The sequence below is a fragment of the Leopardus geoffroyi genome, chromosome C3 (genome assembly GCF_018350155.1).
Source record: "Leopardus geoffroyi isolate Oge1 chromosome C3, O.geoffroyi_Oge1_pat1.0, whole genome shotgun sequence".
Taxonomy (NCBI): Eukaryota; Metazoa; Chordata; class Mammalia; order Carnivora; family Felidae; genus Leopardus; species Leopardus geoffroyi.
The window spans coordinates 64575783-64600848 of NC_059338.1; the positions used below are offsets into that span (position 1 = coordinate 64575783).

Here is a 25066-nt window from a genome sequence, read left to right on the forward strand (position 1 = left end):
ATAGTAATTAAGATGGCAAAAAGTAGTGATCAAGATAAAAATTTAAAAGATAAAAAATTAAAAGAGAAAAGAATGCAGTAACATACAGGGGAAACCTCATAAGGTTATTAGCTGATTTTTCAGTAGAAACTTTGCAGGCCGGAAGGGAGTGTCATGATATATCCAAAGTACTGAAAGAAAAAAAAATTCTGCAGCCAAGAATACTCTATTCAGCAATGCTCTCATTCAGAATAGAAGAAGAGATTAAGAGTTTCTCAGACAAGCAAAAGTTAAAGAAATTCATGTCCATTAAGTCAGCCTGATAAGAAATTTAAAAGGGACTTTTTGAGTGGAAAGGAAAGACCATAAGTAGGAATAAGAAAGGTAGGAAGCACAAAAGCAGTAACATTAAATGTATCTGTAAAAAGCAGTCAAGCAATTCACAAAATAAAAGATGTAAGGTATGACACCATATGCATAAAATGTGGAGTGGGGGGAGAAGAGTGAAGAATGGGTTCAAACTTAAGTGACCATCAACTTAATATAGACTGCTATATATAATACTAATGGCAACCACAAATCAAAAACCTGTAATAGATATGCAAAAAATAAAGAGAAAGAAATCTAAGTATATCACTAAAGAAAGCCAGCAAACCATGAGAGAAGAAAGGAACAGAGACGAACTACAAAAACAACCGGAAAACAAGTAACAAAATGGCAATAAATACATACCTATCAATAATTACTTTGAACGTAAATGGACTAAATGCCCCAATCAGAAGACATAGGGTGAAGGAATGGGTAAAAAAACATGACTCATCTATATGCTGTCTACAAGTGACCCATTTCAGACCTAAAGACACCTGCAGATTTAAAGGGAAGGGATGGAAAAACATTTATCACGCAAATGGAAGTGAAAAGAAAGCCAGGGTAGCAATAGTTATATAAAGGACAAAATCGACTTTAAAACAAAGACTGTAACAAGGGACAAAGAAGGACACCATATAATCATAAAGGAGACAATCCAACAAGAAGATCTAACAATTGTAAATATTTACGCACCAACATGGAAGCACCCAAATACATAAAGCAGCTACTAACAAACAGAAAGGAACTAATCAATGGTAATATAACAATAGTAGGGGACTTTAATGCCCTGTTTACATCAATGGACAGATCATCCAAACAGAAATCAATAAGGAGACAGTGACTTTGAATGACACATTGGAGCAGATGGATTTAACAGATATTTTGAGAACATTCCATTTTCATTTCTTTGATGTGTCTGTTGACCTTCTGGATGTCTTCTTTGGAAAAATGTCTGTTCATGTCTGCTGCCCATTTTTAAACTGGATTATTGTATTACTATCAAGGAAATGCAAATCCAAACAACAATGAGATATCACCTCACACGTGTCAGAATAGCTAAAATCAAAAACAAAAGAAACAACAAGTTTGGTGAGGCTGTGAAGAAGAAACCCTCGTTCACTGTTGGTGGGAATGCAAGCTGGTGCAATCAGAGGGGAGAACAGTACGGAGGTTCCTCAAAAAATTAAAAATAAAACTACCATATGATCCATTAATTCCACTACTGGGTATTTAGCCAAAGAATATGAAAACATTTAGTCAAAAAGGCATATGCACCCCATATGTTTATTGCAGCATTACTTAACAATAGCCAAATTATGGCAACAACCCAAGTGTCCATCGATAGATGAATGGATAAAGAAGCTGTGGTATGTATATAATGGAATACTACTCAGCCATAAAAAGAATGTAATCTTGCCATTTGCAACAACATGGATGTATCTAGAGAATATAATGCTAAGTGAAATAGGTCAATCAGAGAAATACAAATAAATACCACATGATTTCACTCTGATGTGGAATTTAAGAAACAAAACAGAAGAACAAAGAAAAAAAGAGACAGACCAAAAAAGAGTCTTAACTATAGAGAACAAAGAGGTGGTTACCGGAGAGGAGGTGGGGGGGGGGGGATGGGTGAAATAGGTAATGGAGATTAAGAGTACATTTATCATGATGAGCACTGAGTGATATATAGAACTGTTGAATCGCTATATTGTACACCTGAAACTAATATAACATTGTATGTCGATTGTACTGGAATTAAAAAAAAAATCTCCCTCCCATGTACCCCTGTGTTTTTTAAACTGCTGCTTCTATGGTGTATGTCAGAGGGGCTGTTTGTTGTGGTGTCTCCTTAAGGGGGAAGACCCAGCTTCCTTTTGCCCTCTGGCTCTCCTAGAGCCAAGCCTGCTGATTTTTAAAGTTCCAGGTATTAAGCCCCACTGATTGTAAGAACTTTCGAAGTTAGGCCTCTCTGGCTTTCAAAGCCAGATATTGTGGGGGGGTGGGGGTGGGGGAGGGGTTGTCTTCCCTGTGTGAGTCCCTTGTGCCTGGGTACCTGGCATGGGGTCTTCTCCTCTTCCCTCTCTGTGTCCCCAGCATCCCTCCCTCCCCTGGACAGTCTCGGACAGTCCTGCATGTCTGTTAGGCTCCCAGCTGTATCTCTGCCCCTTCCTCCCTTCTTTGATGTAGCCTTTTTTCTACATTTAGCTGTGGAGAATCTGTGCTGCCAGTGTTTGAGTCATTTTCTGGATTATATACAACTGACGTGGGTGTTACCAATTTGTATCCATGGGATGAGAGGTGAGCCCAGGATTCTCATACCAAAATCTTCTGCCTTAACTCCGCTCTTTGATAATTCTTGGCCTACTGCTGGAGTTCAGTTTTCTGGGTCTGTTAGGTCATTGTTACTCGTCCATCTGCTTTCCAGCTTCCAAAATTTTATTGCTGTTGTATGCTCTCCTAGTCTACCTGTCTAAGGTTTGTGATTGTTTAAAAAATATATTCCTTTACTGCAATTTTAACGAGGTTCGAGAGGGACTGAAGTTACATGCATGTGTGCACTTTGCCTTCTTAACCCAGACTTCCACTGATATTTGATTAGTCATTCAGCAGAAAGCAGCAGTAATAATCCAGAGAAAATGAAAATAAATCTAAATGAGATATCCTTAAATAATCTTTCAAAAAGAGGTTTGCTAAATGTGAGAATTAGAACACTGAGCAATTATAGCATGTATGATATAATACACACTTTAGATTGTATTAAGGAAGCGTGTTTAAATATTAAAGGTAACTACAAAAAGAACAGAAGTTGAACGTATCACTTCCAAATTGATAAAGAGGATAAACGAATTCAAGGGCGTCTCAGTCAGTCCAAAGAATGTGGAAAATAACTAAAAAAGAAGCATAGAAAAATCAGGGTGCATAGAAAGCACAAGATAAGGATATTAGCAATTATAATAAATGCAGCTGGACGAAACTCACAAGGTAGAAAACAGAGATCGTGAAATTGGACTTTACAAAGATCCACCTTACACTGTACCAACAAATTCTGCCTTCAGATGATACACTGACCCCTTCTTACCACTTCTATACCCATCACCTTGGTCCAAGCCACTGTCCCAATCTCCCTGAACAACCATGGCGGCCTTTGAACTCTCTGCTCCCATGCTTGGTCCCCTGCTGTCTACTCTTCACACTACAGTCAGGAAGGATGATGTTAACAAGGTTAGGTCACTCAGAGTGCTCCACTCCTCTGCTCAGAACCCCTCTTCTGAGGTCCCCAAGTCACTTAGGAAAAAAGTCCAAAGTACTTTTCTTAGCATAGCTTATAAGGCCCTAAGGGATCAGGTCTGTCACTTCCTGCCATTGTCCTTGGTCACATGCTGGCTTCCTTGCTGTTTTCGACTATGTCCTACATGCTTCTATTCAAGGTCTTTGTTCTTGCTCTCACCCCTGCTCTAGGGTGCCCTTCTTCCAAGTACCCACAGCACTTAGAGACCTTATGTTTTAGATCTGGACCAGAGTGAGTCCTAATGTGGCAAGAAAGAAAGCATCTCACAGATGATACTACCATCCTGAACTGCCCCATGTTTTACCTGTGCCTTGTGAATCTCTGTCCTTGGAAGTTTGATACTAGGTAAGATCTCGGATTCTGGTGAATCTGACTTGATGATACAAGCCTTTGTGTTTTGTCAGTAGTATTCAACACAATCTGAAGTTCTCTATTTATGTGTCTGTCTCTCGCTTTTGTGATAGAAACTCCTTGAAGGCGCAAAGCTTGTGCCTCGTACACCACTGCATCCTTAGCATGTAGAACAAAGCCCGACGTGTACTGGTTCAAGAAACTGCTCTCCTGTTTGCTGTGGGCCTGAGCAGTAGTCTGGTTATAATTGTGTTTCTGACACCTTCTCTTCTGCCTCTAATACTTTCTAGACTCTACTTGTAAGACCTATTATCAGAATAGTAGCAAATGTGGAGATTAGGCTTACAAAGCACCGCAGAGATACTTACTATAGGTCTGATTCATGTGCTCAAAAATTCCAAGTTTACGGGAAGTAAAAGTAATTAAAAACTGTGAACTGGTCATCGTTCATTCGACAAATAATTATCAAGCATTTACTACGTGCCGGGTGTCAGGCATACAGAGACACAAGACAACTGAAGAAACCCCATCCTAATTGGGCTCGGGATAGTTTCAAACCATTTAAATTTGTGAACATCGAAAATGTAAATACATAGGCATTAAAATATTCGAGATTGTATTCAGTCCTCTTCATTTTGCTAAATGAAGAAACTCACCCATAAATGAATGTTCAGTGCATTTTCTGTGGTCAGTGATTTAATGTTAAATTAATAGTGGTGAGAAGCCTTTATGATGTCAATGTGTCAAATATTCCCTAGTAACCAGTTACAACAATGTAATGATTCTACTGAGTCATTTCCTGCATTTTTCGTCTTGGCTGAAAAATACCTTACCATACCAGACGTACCACAAGCCCCAGAGGTCCCAAATCACGGTTTCTCATTATTTTTAATTGGTTAAGTATCCTCAGAAATATTTTCTTTGAAACTTCAGAAATGGCCATCTCGTTAGTAGAGTAAAATCTGCATAATCCACAAAAATTCCAGTGGGGGTTTCCATCAGCCTGGACCTTAACTACATCATTCTCGTTTCCAGATGAGCCCTGAGACGTCACATCGTTCGGAATCCAACTGTGTCAGAGATTGGGAACGGGTGGGGATAATTATGTTCTGATTTTGAAGTAGCCGGTGACGTGAAATATTGTTATCTGTTATTTTTCCTCAACACCTTGGCATTGGAGGAGGTGGGAGAAAGAAGTAGATCTGCTCTAATTTGTGCTAATGTTAGATGCCGGAGGTAAAGATTTGTAGACCGAGAGGTACTTCGGAGCTTATCTAGAAATGGCTGCCAGCCATGATTTCTGAATGAAAATAGGTAAATGGCGGTGGGGGAGGGGAGTGGGGTGTTGAGAGGATTGTGTTGCACAAAGAATACACTGAGATTATCACTTATCTGTAGCTAGAAGAACAACAGTAAATGGTATGAAAGCAGCGGTCAACAGCAGGAAACAAAACCCAGAGAAATCGGTCAGTAAGTGTCGTTTTCCGTCTCTTACACAAATATGTAATATAAATAAATACATTTCATAATTTTATATAAACCAACCATAACAAGAGACTAATAAAAGTTTTTATTTCAATGTTTATTGTGATAAAATAAATAATACATTATAGAAAATTTTTAAAGAAATAGAGGAGGGCGCCTGGGTGGCGCAGTCGGTTAAGCGTCCGACTTCAGCCAGGTCACGATCTCGTGGTCCGTGAGTTCGAGCCCCGCGTCGGGCTCTAGGCTGATGGCTCAGAGCCTGGAGCCTGTTTCCGATTCTGTGTCTCCCTCTCTCTCCGCCCCTCCCCCGTTCATGCTCTGTCTCTCTCTGTCCCAAAAATAAATAAACGTTGAAAAAAAAAATTTTAAAAAAGAAATAGAGGAAAATCCTTTCCAATAATCCATCACCATAATATAATCATTGTAATATTGTAGTGCACTTCCTTCCATATTATTTTCGTATGCCTGTTTTTAACATGACTGTATTCTTGTAGTACTGTTAGTTTAGCTGGAACCCCTTAACGCCTCCCCCCCTACAAGAGGATAAAATGGGGAAATTGATAGCCATTGATGCCTGCATAACCTCAAGTTCTAGAAACACTCAGTTGGAAGGGAACGTAATGATCTGGCTTAGCTACCTGATGATTCTTAGCATCTCTGATGGTTGGTTCATTCCAAGTTTTTTTGGATACTTACCTTAATAAATAATTTATAACCCAAACACATATCCTGATTTTTGTACAATAGCCTCTGGGCTGTTTTGGAGTAAATAAATTTTCTTAAGTGGGTGGCTTTTTATTATATTTTTTTAAATGTTTATTTTTGAGACAGAGACAGAGACAGAGAATGAGCAGGGGAAGGGCAAAGAGAGAGGGAGACAAAGAATCTGAAGCAGGCTCCAGGCTCTGAGCTGTCAGCACAGAGTGAGACATGAGACTCAAACTCGTGAGCCGCGAGATCATGACCTGAGCCGAAGTCGAACGCTCAACCGACTGAGCCACCCAGGAGCCCCTAAAGTAGGCGGCTTTAAGATTTTTCATTCGTAAAGATTTTTGGCAAATGCCAATGAATTTTTGTTAATAAAATATTCCGTCCAAGGTAGAGAAATACTTTCTAAATTGTATTTTTTTCTTTTTTTGCTTTGAGTCATGATTTGTATCAGAATTTGGATATGTGATATTTGGAGCCTAACTTGAAATATCTCATGGTTTTTGTTTTTATTTTTTAACCACAAAGAGTTAAAAAATGGTACATATATCTTCTTTGGTGACCTGGAACTAGGTGAAATGTAGGTGCTTTATAAACCATATTAACTACTGATATTATCTTGCTTTTGTGAAGCATGAAATCGTTCAATTTATTGACTGAGCGTTGTGTCACTGGGGAGAAATGAATTTTCACTGTGTGTTTTATTGCACCTACTCAGTGAGTTCAGCATTAAAATAAATAATGCTTTAATGAGAAAAGGGATGGCCTGATGATTTCACTGTGGGAATAAAGATGATTTCACTCTGGGGGCAGAGAACTCTGGGCTGTGGTCCCATCAAAGCACCTGACCGAATTATGGACAAGGTGGGCACTTCACCTCCCTGTGTCCGACTTTCTGCAGGAACAAAATACATGAAGACAATTGACTTTGGCCAAAGTGGAGTGAGAAACCGTATTTGCCTCATGCTTCGAGACTGAGATACATGGCGATGTTTATAAAAATCCCACACCATCCATATTTACTGAGACTTCTTCATGCCGGGGAGAGGGTGCAGAGAGACTGGGGTGTCTGCAGGTGTGGTGGTAGCGGGGGGATCTTCCTACAAAGGGGTTTATTATGTCTTCATTCACAAATGCTGCCCAGGCCGCTTGCCAGTTGTGACCTCCTTTTCCGTACATTAGCCCTCCTCGTAGCTGAAACAAACCAGATTGTACCGGACTTTGCTTCATCCCTGTCGGTGGTAACATGATGTATTTGTTTGCTTTCTTTTTGTCTTTTGAAGAGGAGGGACGTGTTTGGTGGCTGGCTGTTACTCTCCCCCTGTCCTGCCAGTCAGCCCACAGAGGCACAGAGGGAGACAGCAGAGGGGGAGCGCACGCCCTGTCCTCTAGGCAGGGGCCGGGGCCGGGCACAAGGCACTAGGTATGCCTAGCAATGGAGTACGTTCTCACCACACACCCTGTGGCCTCTACAGATGGAAGGCAGGACCCAACTCCCGTATGAACAAGTTAGGTCTGTTTGGTGGGGCCGGGAGGGGGTGCTTGAGATTTCAGCATGAGACATGGATTCTTTTAGAAGATGTCATTGCGCGATACAGAACCAAATGTGCGCACCCTCTTGATAGAAATCATCATACTCATAACAAGAGACTCACGGTTGGGCGCCTGGGTGGCTCAGTCGGTTGGGCGTCCGACTCTTGGTTTCGGCTCAGGTCACGATCTCCTGGTTCGTGGGTTCGAGCCCCACATTGGGCTCTGCACTGACCTTGCAGAGCCTGCTTGGGATTCTCTCTCTCTCCCTCTCTCTCTTCCCCTCCCCCAATAAATAAATTAATTTAATTAAATTAAAAAAAAAGAGGTTCACAGTTCACAGAACACCTCATATCATCTCGTGTAAACTTCACAGCAACTGTGTGAGATAAACCGGCCACTTGCCCTGTTACAGGTGAGGACGCGAAGGGGTGTGTTGGTCAGAATATTTTAAACTATCTTTGGTCTAACATGGTGAATATGTTTCACCATGGTGAATATTTGGTCTAACATGGTGAATATTTTTCCGTGAGAAAGGCAACATCTATTTTTTTAAAGAAACTTCCCAATAAAAGAGAAGTGTTTTCCCAGTATGACTTTGGTTGAACGAAGAAATGGCAATGAATTCCTAGTTTTTCCCAACATGTCTGCTCTAACATGGGAGTCCTTCTTGAGTTCACTTCATTATAAGTCAGGTAATTGATTTAAATTTTTTTATGTTCGTTTATTTCGGAGACAGAGAGAGACAGAGCATGAGCAGGGGAGGGGCAGACAGAGAGGGAGACACAGAATCCGAAGCAGGCTCCAGGCTCTGAGCTGTCAGCACAGAGCCCCAAGCAGGGCTGGCACTCAAGGACTGTGAGATCATGACCTGAGCCAAAGTCGGATGCTTCACCGACTGAGCCACCTGGGGGCCCCATAAGTCAGTTAATTGAGTTCTCTCTTGGAGAAAGTAGGTCTGGGCTGTGTTATTTTCTCCATATCAGCTCTGTAAAATCAGTTCTGAATTTCGAATATCTGCTTTGTTAATTTCCAGTTGGTAAGTATAGGAATTTAAGCTTGATAGGGATTCAGAGTCTTTGGGTTACAATGTATCATGCATACTTAGAATGTGTGTGTGTGTGTGTGTGCGCGCGCACGCGCGTTTGGTAGGGTTACTGTGATAGAATACCACAAACAGTAACTTAGATGACAGGAATTTATTATCTGACAGTCCTGCGGGCTAGATGTACAAAGTCAAGGCATGGGCTGGGTTGTTTCCTTCTGGTCTGTGAGGGAAGGATCTATTCCAGGCCTTTCTCTGTGGCTTGGAGATAGCGGTCTTCAGGTTCACATGGCATTCTCCCTGTGTGCATGTTTTTCTGTTTAAATTTCCCCTTTTTATAAGGACACCGGTCATTTTAACTTGATCACCTCTGTAAATACCCTCTCTCCACATAAATCACATTCTGAGGTATGGGCATTAGGACTCTAACATAGGAATTTGGGGAGGACACAACTCAACCCACAAGTCATTCTCTCTGTCTCTCTCTATACCTGTGGATATATCCTCTTTCTACACCTCCCCCCACACGTATATAATTCGATATTTGATATATTTCTATTAAATCTTTTTTTTAATGTTTTTATTTATTTTTCAGAGAGAGAGCCAGACAGGGCATGAGCAGGGGAGGGGCAGAGAGAGAGGGAGACACAGAATCTAAAGCAGGCTCCAGGCTCTGAGCTGTCAGCACAGAGCCTGATGCAGGGCTTGAAACACAAACTGTGAGATCATGACCTGAGCCGAAGTTGGATGCTTAACCAGCTGTGCCACCCAAGCACCCCTGTTTCTATTAAATCTTAATGGCGTTTTAGTATGTGGGTCTAAATAACCATTGAGCCATTATCGCATAACATTTCTAGAACATAGTATTTTTGTCCTATCTTACTTGTGGCCTCATAACATTAACTAGCTTGTCCTACACCAGAAATAACAGAACCACATCTTAGCCTTCCCTCTCCCCATTCGTATTTCCAGATTCCTCCCTTCTCTTCTGGTTTCTTCTTTATGATAGAAAAATATACCATATTTTCAAAATGACTTTTAGGGGCACCTGGGGTGGCTCCGTCGGTTGAGCATCCAACTTTGGCTCAGGTCACGATCTCACGGTTCGTGAGTTCGAGCCCCATCCCCTTCTCTCTTCGCTCCTCCCCCACTCATGCTCTCTCTCTCTCTCTCTCTCTTTCAAAAATAAATACACATTTAAAAAATTAAAAACAAATAAAAATGACTTTTAGAAAAATGAATGGAATCCAAATAAAGCATAGAGTTTACTGAATACTGATGTATTAATATCACTTCATTAATTGTGACAATGAGCCAACTGGCATTGTGCCATGGAAATGGAAGGATTAACAATAGGGGAAAATGGGTGGGGGTGTATGGGAACAATGTACTATCTTCACAGCTTTGCTCTAAATCTAAAACTATTCTAAAATTAAAAAGTTGTTTTAAATGCTAAAAAACCTTCTCTAATACAAAATAGTTTTTAGTCCAAAACAGTTTATTAATACTATTCATTTAGAATTATCATATAATTGGGGCACCCGAGTGGCTCAGTCAGTTGAGCATCTGACTTCGGCTCAGGTCATGATCCCCCTGTTCGTGGGTTCGAGCCCCGTGTCGGGCTCTGTGCTGGCAGCTCAGAGCCTGGATCCCGCTTTGGATTCTGTGTCTCCCCCTCTCTCCACCCCTCCCTTGCTTGTGCTCTGTCTCTCTCTCTCAAAAATAAATAAAACATTAAAAAAAAGAATTATTATTTAATTGCATCGTTTTTATGCCATTGCTTCTGCATCTTTGTGTGCAAAAGAATGGATGAGATGTGGCCTCTAGAGGACAGTGTTGGGTCATAGAAAGATTTTCACATTCTGCCCAAGTTGAAGGTGGACTTCTTTATTTTTCTTCTTACTTTTTAACCATAAGTCCTCTGTTTATTCATTATCCGTCTTAAAAGAAAAAATGTATGCATCTCCTGCCATCCTGGTTCGCTGGAGATCTGCTTTAACTTTGCTGTTTTTGTGCAGTTTTGGCTCTCACAGATAGATCAGACCAGAATGATTGCAGTTTTCGCCCCAGCATTGCGAGCCCCCAGGGGGATTGTGGAAATCGTGTGGGAGCCAGGAGAGCCTTACAGGGCACATGCTATGTGTTGTGAATTCTCACGTGGTGGACAGAGTGCTATAGAGCTGAGCTTTGGAGAACCTCCAGACCATTTGTAGATTGATGAGGATGCTCATAAAATATAGAGGAGTTTTGATCTTTCAAGGTCGAGACTGTTTGCTCCATGGTGATTTATTTGTGGGGGATGCGGAGAGAGGGAGGCAAGCCCTTGATCGCCCCGTCTTCTGGAGCAAATTGGTAAAGCCATCAGCATAGAAACCCGCCATTTTAATTTAAAAATTATCCCTCCAAAGGTAGTCTCATGAGATCGACATTTGATTTTTAAGAGGCTCCTGGGGTTGGGAGTCACAGTGCTACTCAAGCACATCGGAGCCAGATGAACATTAATTTGCACAATCTCGCCTTGTACCGAGAGGCAGCTGCTGAGATAATTGTTCGCGTATTGACGGGCTCAGAGAGTCCGGAGTATCATTGTGTCATGAGATGGGTGACATTTTCTGTTGATAGTGGAATCCGAGGGCTCCGCTCATACCAGGTGAGCCTCTGAGCTTCTAGTATAAACATTAGAAAATAGTTGTCATCGGGACCACAGTGTGTTCCACTTAGCAGCAACCTATAGATTTCTTATTTTTTGTTCAAAGAATGAATCTGTTAAAAGGTCCTGTGTTGAATTGGGATCTATGAGCCTTTTAATAGGACTTTTGAAAAGGAGTGGAAAATTTACAGCTCCTCGTAAATAGCCTGACATGAAAGTTCAGATCAATAGTGTTTTGTTCGGCCACACCGTTGACGTTGAACCTATGGGTGGGAGTCTCTCATTCTCATTTAACAGTGCCAGGTACCCAAATTTCTCTTCCTCCGGTGTAGTGTTTTATTTAGCAGTGGTATAACAAAGTGCCATTAACCATGTGGGCATTTAGTAAATATTATGGTGATTTGATATGTACTCTGGTCCTTGAGACATGATTGGTCCCCTAATCGGGGCCCTTCTCCGGTGTTCCTCATCACGGGGGAGAGCATCACTGCATCCCGTCTCTGCAAGTCAGAGTCCTTGACTCCTCTCTTGGTTCTCATCTCTGCCCATAATAGATGCAGCTCTGCCCTATTGCTTTTACTTCTTTTTTTTTTTTTTTCCAACGTTTTTATTTATTTTTTTGGGGACAGAGAGAGACAGAGCATGAACGGGGGAGGGGCAGAGAGAGAGGGAGACACAGAATCGGAAACAGGCTCCAGGCTCTGAGCCATCAGCCCAGAGCCTGACGCGGGGCTCAAACTCACGGACTGCGAGATCGTGACCTTGCTTTTACTTCTTAAATCTTTCTTGAAACCATCCACTTCTTTGTCATGGCCACCACTCTAGTCCAAGCTCTGTCATAGCTGCTGAGCCCACGGCAGAAGCTGCCTTGCCCCCAACCAGCGTGATCATTTACACACACACACATCTATGAGGCCTTCGGGGATCTCCCGTTGGTCTTAGGGTGACAACCAGCGTCACTTTCATGGACGGTAAGACCCAGTAAGCTCCGGTTCCTGTCTCTCCCTCCAGCTTCATCTGGAAACGTCCTCCATCTTGCTCCCGAGCACCCCCCCTTCAGCCTCCTGGCTTCCACGGGGTCTTAGTGCATCCTGTTTCCTCTACGTGGAGTCTCGTCTCTGCTGGCTTTGTCTAAGTACCTTCTACTCACCCTTTATAAATCAGCTCCAGTGTGATTTCCTCATGAGTGCCTTTCCTGATCTGACCTACAACTGCCCTTTGCTCTATGCTCTAATAGACCCATTCTCCTTCACTTCATTATGTTTATAATTAGACACGCAGCTCTGTTGTTTTTTGATTAATATGGGTCTCCACTAATGAATATAAGCTCTACGAGCAGGGACCATACCCAAGTATGCTCATTATCAAATCCCTAGCACTTGGCACAGTGCTTGGAAAGGGAGTTGCTGAGTACACTTGCTGAAGTAATACATGGCTATTATTTTTTCTTTTCTTTTCTTTTTTTTTTTTTTTTTTTTTTTTTTTTTTTTTACATGGCTATTCATTATGGAATGTTTAGGTAGAGGAAGAAGAACCCACTGGATACATTCGATTTGAAAAATTTCTTCCAGTGATGACTGAAGTACTCCTGGAAAGAAGGTAAGAAGGTACAAGCAGTTGTGGAGGTAGTGATTAGAATTATCTTAATTTAAAAACGCTTGGCTTTTTCACTTTGTATATTCTTTTTAAAAAAATTTTTTTTATATTTATTTTTGAGAAACAGAGACAAAGCGTGAGCGGGGGAGGGGCAGAGAGAGAAGGAGACACAGAATCTGAAGCAGGCTCCAGGCTCTGAGCAAGAGGTCAACACAGAGCCCGAGGCGGGGCTCGAACCCACGAACTGTGCGATCATGACCTGAGCCGAAGTCGGACGCTCAACCGACTGAGCCACCCAGGCACCCCTCATTTTGTATATTTATTCAACCAACCAGTGTTTATCCTGGGATAGCTTCCTTCTGACTTTTCACTATACTTTTTTTTTAATTATTTTTTTTAAGTTTATTTATTTTGAGAGAGAGAGAAAGAAAAAGGCGAGGGGGGGGAGGGGAGAGAGAGAGAGAGAGAGAGAGAGACAAGTAGGGGAGGACCAGAGAGAGAGGGAGGGAGAGAGAATCCCAAGCAGGCTCGGCACTGACAGCATGGAGCCCGATGCAGGCCTCGAACTCACAAACCGTGAGATCATGACCTGAGCCGAAACCAAGAGCTGGACACTTGACTGACTGATCCATCCAGGCGCCCCAGTCACTGCATTCTGAACGGCCATTTGGCATATGCTTAGAAATATCAACCATGTTTGTACTAATCTGATAAGCAAAGTGTAATTACAGAGGCAAAAGGCTACCAAAAGCATAAACCAACAACAGATTTATTATCTTCTGTTTTGAATCATCACTGAGACTTAACCCTAATTACTCTTCTAAAGACCGTGTAGCGTTAGCTTACCACAGTTGGTTTACTGTAGAAATTTTATTTCCCGAGAAGTGGATTTTCATCATGATGAAAAAGATGAATAGATAACATCACGTGATTTTGAACTAAATATTTTCTTTGGGTGTGAAGCGCTTTCGACTTTCATATCTCGAAATCCAAAAGTGTTTCAGTGAGGGAAGTACTATTATCCTTGTATATGAGCAGCTGTTATTTTGTTCTATGTGATCGTTTATTGTGTAGAGACTGAGCTAAATACTGTGACATTTGCTCCCTTTACTGCATAATTAGATACAGACCAATTCCAGAGGATATCCTTCTTCGAGCGTTTGAGGTGTGTAAGCTCCAGATTTTGTGTGTATTTATGTGAAAAATTCATCATATAGAATGTATTCGCCAAACCAAACATACAATATCCACCTTTTCTTTTAGGTATTAGATCCATCTAAACGTGGGTTTCTTTTGAAGGAAGAACTGATCAAATATATGACTGAAGAAGGTAAGAGTGATTTATTACTTCTTTTTAAACTGTGACTTATTTAAATGATTAATAATTTAACAACAATTATGGAAAACTTCTAGGGGATGCTTTTATTATTAAAAATTTTTTAATGTTTATTTTTGAGAGAGAGAGAGAGAGAATGTGTGAGCAGGGGAGGGGCAGAGAGAGAGGGAGACCCAGAATCCGAAGCAGGCTCCAAGCTCTGAGCTGTCAGCACAGAGCCCGACGTGGGGCTCGAACCCACGAACTGCCAGATCACGACCTGAGCCAAAGTCGGATGCTCAACTGACTGAGTCATCCAGGCGCCCCTAGGAGATGCTTTTAAATCAATCATTCTGGTTCAAAGAGTTATTGACTACTGTTATTTTGGTTTTGGAACGGGTTCTGTTTTGTGGGGGTAAGAGGACGAAGGGTGGGTTAAGGGGAGAGTGACAGTTGCTGTATAGGATTTTGTAACGTATAATGAAACTTCTACAAATTGAAAGCACTCCATTCGCTTAGAGTATTTTCAGAATAAAAGCTATGCCCTTGGAAAACATGAACTATCGACTATAAATCAGTGCCTGTGACTAGATTGAAGATTTGAATTAGGTTATGGTAAAATTCCTTTTCAAAGAGCTTTTCAGTTGATGAACTTACAGATAGTACAGACTCCGTTGAATAGAATTCACACAGAAACTTCCAGTTCTTTATGCTGGCGGCATTCTGTATTTGCTTTGACCTTGACCTACACGTGCCCGGTTACCCATAACACTGTTTTCTTGAGGCACTCTCTCTGCTCAGGCAGATGTGTAAGTTCGTCTTCCTTGGACTTCTGTGGCCTGATGGTCACTCTCCTGAAACCGTGCCCATCTGGGTCACGTTCCTTCCTCCCATATGAGGTTAGGGTTCTGTCTCCTTTGTTCCGTTCGCTGGTTTGAGGGTTGAGTCCCTCATGATGCACAGTTGCCATCACTAGAGACAGAACCAAAGTGCAAGTGACTGTGAGGACTGGAGACCAAGATTGTCCACCGGCACAGCTGGTTGGGCCACGCTGACCTGACCCACCACAAGGTGAGGCTACAGGCAACGAGGACAAGAATGACTTGGCTGTCACGGCTGCCACCAAGCACTCTTGTGACACTGTAACAAATATCTTCAAAAAGAATTATTTTTAATGTTTATCTATCTTTGAGAGAGAGAGAGAGACAGAGCACGAGCAGGGGAGAGGCAGGGAGAGAGGCAGACACGGAATCTGAAGCAGGTTCCAGGCCCTGAGCCGTCAGCACAGAGCCCGACTCGGGGCTCAAACTCATAAAGCGGGAGATCTGAGCCAAGGTCAGATGCTCAACAGACTGAGCCACCCAGGTGCCCTGCGAGCAAGAGTAAAGTCTTATGCGTTATAGCCCCACCCCCCCCCCCACAGTAAGTCTCAACAAATGTGGGTTGAATTATTAAATGAATGAGCAGGGGCGCCTGGGTGGCTCAGTGGGTTAAGCAACTGACTTGGGCTCAGGTCATGATCTCACGGTTGGTGAGTTCGAGCCCCACGTCGGGCTCTGTGCGGACGGCTCGGAGCCTGGAGCCCGCTTCGGATTCTGTGTCTCCCCCTCTCTCTACCCCTCCCCTGCTCATGCTCTGTGTCTCTCTGTCTCTCCATAATAAATAAATATTTAAAAAAATAAAAATAAATGAATGAGCCGATGAAAGAAGGATTCATGAAGGGGCCTGATGGAGAGAGATAGGTACTGACAACGTAGTGTGAACAGAGGTGGGGAGGCAGAAGTGAGCGTGATATCTCCGTATCACGGAGACTGTGAGGGGAGAGCGCCTGGGGGCCTTGCTGGCCAACAGCAGGAGACAACCCTGGGTAGATCTGTGGGCTAGCCTGTTGAGGCCTGGGCTCAGGGCTCGGGACTCACCCTGTGGGCACCACAGGAGCATCGAGGGGTGTTGAGCAGATGGTCCTTACGGGGCAGGAGGGATTGTTGGAAGGCCAGTCTGGTGCTGGCGGTTTGTTGGACGAGTAAGAGACCGGTCAGGAGGCTACTGCGGCTTTGGGAAGGTGCCCTAGCGAGGTTAGTCTGGAGCCAGCAGGCGGAATGGAAAGGAGAGATGGGTACAGGGAGCCCCCCAGGTGGCTCAGTCAGTTAAGAGTCCGACTTCCGCTCAGGTCATGATCTCACGGTTCTTGAGTTTGAGCCCCGCGTTGGGTTCTGTGCTGTCATCACAGAGCCCGCTCCGGATCTTCTGTGTCGTCTCTCTGCCCCTCCCCCACTCACGGGCACTGTCTCCCTCTCGCTCTCTCTCAAAAATAAATAAACTGAAAAAAAAAAAAAAAGAGAGAGAGGCACAGTAGGCCTGTTTACAGCAGGATCCGTGGGTCTCGATGAGTAACAGCACATAGGGAACAAAGGTGGGAGCTGAGGCAGGAGTAACAGGGCCTTGACCCGGATGATGGGTGTCACGGGAATGCTGTTGACTGACACCAAGATATCAGAAGCAGACTGCCTCGGACACAGAGATAAGGGGATGTTTCACAACATCCACAGACTATTAGGTTGGGAAGATGCATTCTGGCTGCCCGGGATGTCATATGAAACACATGATAAGCCGCAGCGAACCAAATTCCTGAAAGACGTCCAGGCATGTGATGGTGTCAGACAGTATTTAGCAGCAGGGAAGGTCTCCAAAACTTTGTTTCAACAAATACATGTTGCCACCTGTGTGCCAGAATGTTCTAAGTGTTAGATAATAACATGTTGAGTCCTCATAACAACCGAATTAGGTGGCTGCCGTGATTATCTTCTCCATTTCGCAGGGAGGAAAACTGAGACACAGAGAGCTTAAGTGATTCGCCCAGGATCTTAAAGTTAATGAGACAGCTAAGCATTTGAACCCAGGTAGTCTGCCTCCCAAGATTGTGCTTTAAAAAAAAAAAAAAAGTTTATTCATTGAGAGACAGAGAGAGAGAGAGAGAGAGAGAGAGAGAGAGAGAGAGAGAGAATCCCAAGCAGGCTGCACGCTGTCAGCATAGAGCCTGATGCAGGGCATGATCTCACAGGAGATCATGACCTGAACTGAAATCAAGAGTCAGACGCTTAACCGACTGAGCCACCCAGGCGCCCTCGCAAGATTGTGCTTTTAATCATTAAGCTATTCCGTTCCTATCCTTAATCAAACACTGTGTACCTGCTTCCTTGCCCACGGAAGCGGTGTGACTGCCTTCTGGATTGTATTGTGAACAGCACCGTGTTCTGAGCGGTCGAGTGTAGTCCTCGAGGTCATGGACCTTGAGCTGGACTACGGCATCCAGATCCCAGCTCTGCCACTCATTGGCCGGGGCGGGTGGCCTCGCGTCTCTGTGTGCCGGTTCCTCTTCTGTAAGTGGGGCAGCCATCCTTTCGTCTTGTGAGGCGCTTGGGAGGTTAACTTCATGCGTCTCAACACGTGGTTGTTACCAGTGCTCTGTGCAGGACCTCCACGGTGCCCATCGGAGTTCATTGGCAGTGGAGTTTCCATTTAATCAGGTGTAAGAAAGATGTTAGGCTGTGTAAGCGTTCTGTCTTTTCTCAGGATGTAAGTACGTTTCGAGAACTCGACACATTGCCCTTGTTTGATAATCTGTTGTCATTGTCCTCACGATCCCCACTTGAGTGATTTCTGTGGTTTTAGTTGAATTCCGACCTGGAAAACATCGTGTGTCGTGGCAGGTGAAAAACTCGGAAGATAAGTGATCCTCAGGCCTTAGTAACTCACCGGCTCAGAGAAGCGTCTTTTGGGGGAAAGTGGCGATTTGGACGTTTCTGTATTTTTGCTTAATATCAGGACAAAGTTCTTTCTTAAGTAGTTGGCAACCTTTCCGGCATTCCTCCTGAGTTTGCTTCTCATCTTGGTGGCATCAGGGTCCAAGATGACCCTCAGCTGTTACCTGGATCCAGCAAAACCCACAGATTTTCTGTGTAACTTTTGGTTTCGTATGACAGCAACGCTGGGCCAGCCTTATAACAGAGAGGACCGTTTTGACCCGGAGCATAAGTGGCATCTGTCCGTGGGTTCAGCTGGCATCACGAAGCTGGCCGAGCTGGTCAGGGAGTATTCAGAGACTTCACGTCTCTGTCAGTGGCTCTTCAGCAATTTCGCATCGAGACCGTTTAATCCCTTCATCACAGCCTTGCTCAATATAATGATTAGACTCCCTAGAAAAGTGAGCCTTCGGGTGAAGGCAATTCCAATAGTTTTAATTTAAATAAATAAGCAACCTTATTCAGGGGGGTCTTAATGTTCTCCCACTGTGTTGGCTGGAGTGATCGATGTTATAGGTCGCTTGAGCTATGATGTCTGCAAGGCAGACTAAGTCCCAAGTCGGCCAGGGGTACAACTGCCTGCTCTTTGAGTGTCTGGACGGTCGTGATGTGCTGGCTCCGGGGCCCCAGGAAGAGGAACCAGCGACACGGCGGGGACCTGGGGGGCTCCGTGGCAATTAAGCTGGTCGGCGGAAAGAGAAAGAAAAAGATCAGAGGATCGTAAATGATGAATTTCCCTTCTTGTCCTTCCCAGGTGAGCCTTTCTCTCAGGAGGAAATGGAAGAAATGTTGTCTGCTGCAATTGATCCAGAATCGAATTCAGTTCATTACAAGGACTATATAGCAATGATGGTGATAGATGAAAGTTAAGTGCCTTGAAGACTTAATTTCTAACTGAGAGGCTGATTTTAAAAATGGCTTGTCCTTGTGAATTTCGCATTTTATCTTATAATTCCTGTATATGCTAATTAATGCCCAGTAACAACTATTTCAAGACACTTTGTTCTTTAAAGATGATCATTACGCTGTAAAACACAGATTTATTTGGTGTGGTCTAGCCTTATGGAATGACAAATTGCTAATTATTTTAAAGCTTGTTCTTAAAACGTTTTAACATTATCTGTGGATCGTTGTTAATTTCCCGCAATAAAACTCAGGTGACCTTCAAATTAATTAAGCTGAAAAAATGAAGAATGACCAGAATGACCCCAGTTTTGGCATAGAAGGATCTTGGAATGGGGCAGAATGAGCACAAACTGAAAATGAGTAGTACCATGGGGAAAGCCACAAACGACTAATGCTTTGGCATCTGAACGTGGAAGGGGCGTGATTGAAATAAATATTGATAATTAATTGCTTATGAGTGTCGATTATAAGTCTCATTTGAGATGATATTAACCCAGCTAAAGGAGTTGAGGTAATTGAATGTAGAGAGGAGAAAACTGAATGGAGGGGCGCCTGGGTGGCTCAGTCGGTTAAACGTCCCGCTTCAGCTCAGGTCATGATTTTGGGGCTCACGGGTTCAAGCCCCGTGTCGGGCTCTGTGCAGACAGCTTGAAGCCTGGAGCCTGCTTCGGATTCTGTATCTCCCTCGCTTTCTGCCCCTCCCCACTCTCACTCTGTCTCTCTCTCTCCCCCTCCCCTGCTCACGCTTTCTGTCTCTCAAAAATGAATAAATGTTAAAAAAAATTAAAAAAAGAAGACTGAATGGAAATTGATAATGCGAGGAAGTGGCAATTCTCTTCTGTCTTTAGAGTTCTTACCTGTATCACGATAGCTGCCGTGAGAGTATTGTCCTGACTACTGAGTGAGAATATCGAGAAATTCTGTGGTGTACAGGAGGTATAGCTGTTGAAAGAGCAGAATAAAGTTATCTGAACACAAGGAATCATGATGGAGAAAGGCCCAGGAACTTACCAGCAAAGGGGGAAATAAGGTAAAGGAAAATGAATAGTCTCCCATAACCTGTCTAGCCTTTCATGTGCATGCATTACACACACAGGGATCTCTCCGTATTTTTTTATTTTTTATTTTTAAAATTTTTATTATTATTTAAAACATTTTTATTATTATTTTAAAAATGTTTATAATTTTTTAAATTTACATCCAAATTAGCATATAGTGCAACAGTGATTTCAGGAGTAGATTCCTTAGTGCCCCTGACCCATTGAGCCCAGCCTCCCTCCCACAACCCCTCCAGGAACCCTCAGTTTGTTCTCCATATTTAAGAGTCTCTTATGTTTTGTCCCCCTCCCTGTTTTTATATTATTTTTGCTTCCCTTCCCTTATGTTCATCTGTTTTGTCTCTTAAAGTCCTCATATGAGTGAAGCCATATGGTATTTGTCTTTCTCTGACTAATTTCGCTTAGCATAATACCCTCTAGTTCCATCCATGCAAATTTTTATTTTTTTTAATGTTTATTTTTGAGAGAGAGAGAGAGAGAGAGAGAGAGAGAGAGAGAAAATGAGCGGGGGAGGGGCAGAGAGAAAGGGAGACACAGAATCCGAAGCAGGTTCCAGGCTCTGAGCTGTCCACATAGAGCCTGATGCGGGGCTCAAACCGAGATCATGACCTGAGCTGAAGTCAGATGCTTAACTGACCAAGCCGCCCAGGCGCCCCTATTTTTTATTTTTTAATTAATGTTTCTTATCTATTTTTGAGAGAGAGCGCGAGCAGGGGAGGGGCAGAGAGAGAGGGAGACAGAGGATCCAAAGCAGGCTCTGCACTGACAGAGTTCGAACCCACGAACCATGAGATCAAGACCTGAGCCAAAGTCGGATGCTCAACCGACTGAGCCACTCAGGCGCCCCCCACAGTGATCTCTATTTAAAGATGCTTCACCCTTACGTGTGTGTATACACACACACACACACACACACACACACACACACACACACATAAACATTTGATGTTGCTTATGATTCTTCCTCTTAGGCATGTCCATTCATTCATGAAACATTTACTGAGTATTCTTGGTGTGTTAGGAACTAGAGCTGCAAGGTGGCGCTGTCCCTAACTAATCGAGGTCCCCAACCGATCGAGGTCCCCAACTGATCGAGGTCCCTAACTGATCGAGGTCTCTAACCGATCAAGGTCCCCAGCTGACCGAGGTCCCCAACTGATCGAGGTCCCTGTTTAGTGGAGGAGATCTGCAAGTCAGTCAACAACCACATTTCAGGCTGGGGCACATTCAGGGGGCTATGGAAATGTAAAAGAGGGATAGCTCACTCAGCCAGGCAGGTGAGTTTCCGGGAGAGGAGAGGGTCTGGTGAGCAGAGAAGGCGTCCCAGAGTAGGTAACACCTATGGTAAAGACAAGTGGTTTACTGAGCTGGTGGCAGGACACGGGGTATTTCCACAGGGGACCAGTGAGTGCAAAAACCCTGGGGGTGTCATGAAACATGAAGCAATCTGGGAACTTAAGGTGGTATAGTGTGTTTGGTGTGGATTTGGGGGAACATGATGAAAGAAGAAGTTGGGGCGGTAGACGGCTGTATCCTTAAGGATATCAGGTTAGGTGTGCAGTTAGGGTTTTAGTGTTAGAATTTCGACTTTTTCTGGTGATCATCGAGAAAGAGCATTTGTAAATAGCATGGAAAATAGATCCGGGGGAGTCGAGACTAGAAAGAAGCAGAGAGACCAGCTGGTAAACGACGTGGCTGGTGGAAGGACATAGGTTGGGAATAGTCTGGCCGGAGTCCCAGGTTTCTGACGTGGACAGCGGGCAGATCGTAGAGCCACGAATTCAGCTAGGAAATCCAGGAAGCAAGTCAGGGTTGGTGGGCAAAATGGCGAGTTTGGCAGTGGATGTCTAGGGCTTGAGGAGCGAGTACATCCAACAACCAGTTGGATCAGTAAGAGGAAAATCTGGCAAGAGACTTGGATTTCGGAAGGGAAGAGGGTCAAAGCCCAAGGGGAAGGTCAGCACTTAAGGGAGGGCAGGGGAGGAGGGGCCCACGAGAGACTGGGCAGGAGAAGCCTGAGGGGGGAAAGCAGGAGAGAAGCGTCAGGAAGCCAAGCGGGAGAGGATCGCAAGGATCTCAAGGCTGTAGTGAGGGCAGGGAAGTTAAAGATGGAGGATGCAGGGGCGCCTGCGCGGCTCAGCCAGTTAAGCTGACTTCGGCCCAGGTCAGGACCTCACAGTCCGTGAGTTTGAGCCCCGCATTGGGCTCTCTGCTGTCAGCACAGAGCCTGCTTCAGATCCTCTGTCCCCCGCCCCCCCCCCCGCCCCTCCCTGCTGGTTCTCTCTCTCTCAAAATAAAAAATAAACTGCAAAAAAATTTAAATAAAGATGGAAAAATGTGTACCAGTGGTAGCAACAGCGTTCGCGGGTGGCCTCTGTGGGAGCAGGTTTGGCAAAGTGACCGGGGCATTGTCGGGTGGGTTGGGGACCAGAGGGCTGTGAGAAAGTGGAGCGTGAGGACAGGGCAGGAGAAGGAGAGCAGGTTGAGGGAGTTATTTTTGGAAGAGGGGACACATGCAGGCGTGTGTGTACTCAAAGGGCTGAGGATAGGAGAGAAGTCAAAGACCCTAAGGAAGTAGGCGGATCCAGGTTCCAGAGCAAGAAAAAAAAAATTGTTTTGGGGTGGGTTGGAACAAGGAGCCGGCATAGACAGTTCCTACCCAATGGCCTCTGTTTCATTCTTTTTTTTTTTAATATTTATTTTATTTTTGAGAGAGAGAGCATGAGCTCCAAGGGGCTCATGACGGGTAGAGAGAATCCGAAGCAGGCTCCAGGCTCCCGTCCGAGCTGTCAGCACAGAGCCCTATGTGGGGCTCGAACTCACCAACCGCGAGATCATGACCTGTGCTGAAGGTGGATGCTTAACCGCCGGAGCCACCCAGGAAGGCCTGTTTCCTTCTTGAATGGAGAGGAAGGTAGTCGGTTAGGAGCTTGCGTTGACAGAGAGCCCAGGTAAGGATTTGCAGGAAATCGTGTGTTCAGTGACCAGATTTTCCTCTTACTGATCCAACTGGTTGTTGGATGTACTCGCTCCTCAAGCCCTAGACATCCAGGAGCAGAAATGGTGGGTTGCTCGGCTGACTCAGGGTTAAGGTCCTGTCATCCGAGATGGAAGGAACCAAAGGGCAAGGCAGTGGGGGACTCCACAGGAAAGCAGGCATGGGGATGGTCTGTGGAGTACACGTGTTCGGCACAGATACGGGAGCAGCTAACAGACTGCGGCAGAGGGGCAGGGCCCCCGAACCTCTACAGGGCAGCACGAGTGTGGCTGGAGGCGGGGGGGACTGGCTTTTCTGCCGCTTCCCAGTGGTAATCCCGTCTGCTTGACATTGAACTCCAGTGCGTTCTTAGGGCGTTCCTCTGCTCTCCACGTTATTCCAGCTAACATCTGTGCACTATTCACCGTGCCCTCCACCTATCAGCTCCCCTGACCCGCGCATCCCCCGTGGATAAGGGGTACTGTTGCGTTACCCCCATTTCACAGCGGTGGTAACAAGGCTACACAGCTCTGAGGGTTGCATTCGTCAGTGTTCACCACGTTGTGTTGTGGTAACAAATAACCCGAAAACCTCGGGGCTTTCTACGATGAGCTGTTACTTGTTCGTGTTTTTTTGTCACGTGACCTCTTCGTTCCAACCGTGTCTTCGACGGGAGGGTAGCCATCTGTCCTGGTTCACCCCGGGGGGTTCCCACCGGTCCCTGTTGTACGGACATAGCTGTTACTAGAGCCCCCTCTTAGCAGCATGCCAGTTGAGACCATCGAAATGTGGTCATCCTGTTCACAAATAGCACATCAGGGGCGCCTGGTGGCTCCCTCCGTTAAGCATCTGACTCTTGATCCCGGCTCAGGTCACGATCTCACGGTTCGCGAGATCGAGCCCCACGCCGGGCTCTGCCCCGCCAGTGCCGAGCCTGCTTGGGATTCTCTCTCTCCCTGTCTCTCTGCTCCTCACCTGCTCACACGTGCACGCTCTCGCTCTCTCTCAAAATAAACCTAAAAACAATAGCACATAAAAATGATGGTGAGGAATCCTTCCTGCTGGAAGGTTTTGGGAACGATAACCACCGAGGCGTGGTAATGGCCGGGGCAACACCCGAGTGGGGAACGGATGTGGCTCTCGCTTTGCGGTGCGTGTGAGAATCACCACCCGGAGAGGAGTACGAGCCTCGTGCCCGTGGGCCAGGGCGGGGCTGCGTGAGGGAGGGGGGGCGGTGGCCCTGAGAGCGTCAACCCCCAGGCTGCCCGCGATGGCGAGGCGCTGTGGCTGCGCCGCGGCGTGGCAGGGGCGTGAAATGCCCTGTAAGGAGGAAGCGCACCCAGGGCCACATCATTCGGCGGCAGCGGCCCACGCCAGCGTGTCGCGTTCAAGCATGTCCTCGTGCCCAGCGCGGGGGCCCAGGCAGGGACTTGTCCGGAGCGCGCAGGCAGCTCAGCCTTCTCTTCCAGGAGCCTGTGGCCCTGGGCGACCCCGGTGCCACAGAAGCACAGTTTGGTGAGTTCGCCCCGATGCTGTTCATGAGCAGACGGTGCCACGTTGTCCTCCTGGGGAGGCGCGCTCCCTCCCGGAAGCTCCCTCGGGGCCGGGGACCCCCTTCTGGAATTCCTTTGGAAGTTCTGACTGGTGGCCAACTTCCCACCCCGTCTCGAGGAGATTCAGTCCCTTCGGTAGTCACAAGAGTTGGCCCTGGGGAATGCGGTCCATTTATCTTTAGCACAGACATTGTTTTTCGGAGGCCCCCGTAGAGCGCAACCCAGAAATCCGGTTTTGTCTTCTAGTTGTGGCATCAGTGTGGCCTGTTTACAAAGGGGAGGGTTGTCTTCGTCCGCAGGCACCTCTCTCACCCCCGTGGCCCTCGGCCTCCGGTGTGAACCACAAAGAAAGAGCCGGATTCTGCTTCCCCCGGCTTCCTAGGCGTCCAAGTGCCTGGAGGATTCTTTTCCGTGGAGGGGGGGTCCGTGTAGATCTTTCTCCCTTCCGG

The 25066-nt window shown here is 45.2% G+C and overlaps 1 protein-coding gene and 1 long non-coding RNA gene across 3 annotated transcripts in view; one reads left to right on the plus strand and one right to left on the minus strand.

Annotated features, from left to right (window-relative positions):
- Positions 1-19481, plus strand: part of EFCAB2 (EF-hand calcium binding domain 2) — a 131271-nt gene extending 111790 nt beyond the window's left edge. The window contains exons 4-7 of one of the 2 annotated variants that reach the window (XM_045453189.1): positions 12929-13008; positions 14128-14170; positions 14269-14335; positions 18878-19481. In XM_045453189.1, the coding sequence (XP_045309145.1) occupies positions 12929-13008; positions 14128-14170; positions 14269-14335; positions 18878-18993 (306 nt within the window). In that variant the 3' untranslated portion in view covers positions 18994-19481. Of the gene's footprint in view, positions 1-12420; positions 12854-12928; positions 13009-14127; positions 14171-14268; positions 14336-18877 lie in introns of those variants that run through there. The other variant, XM_045453190.1, reaches the window with a different exon arrangement.
- Positions 15024-16513, minus strand: LOC123585246. Its single transcript, XR_006706011.1, has 2 exons — positions 16240-16513; positions 15024-15292 (listed from the first exon to the last, which is right to left on the minus strand). It is a non-coding gene; the product is annotated as an uncharacterized LOC123585246 (long non-coding RNA).
- Positions 19482-25066: the final 5585 nt, after the last annotated feature.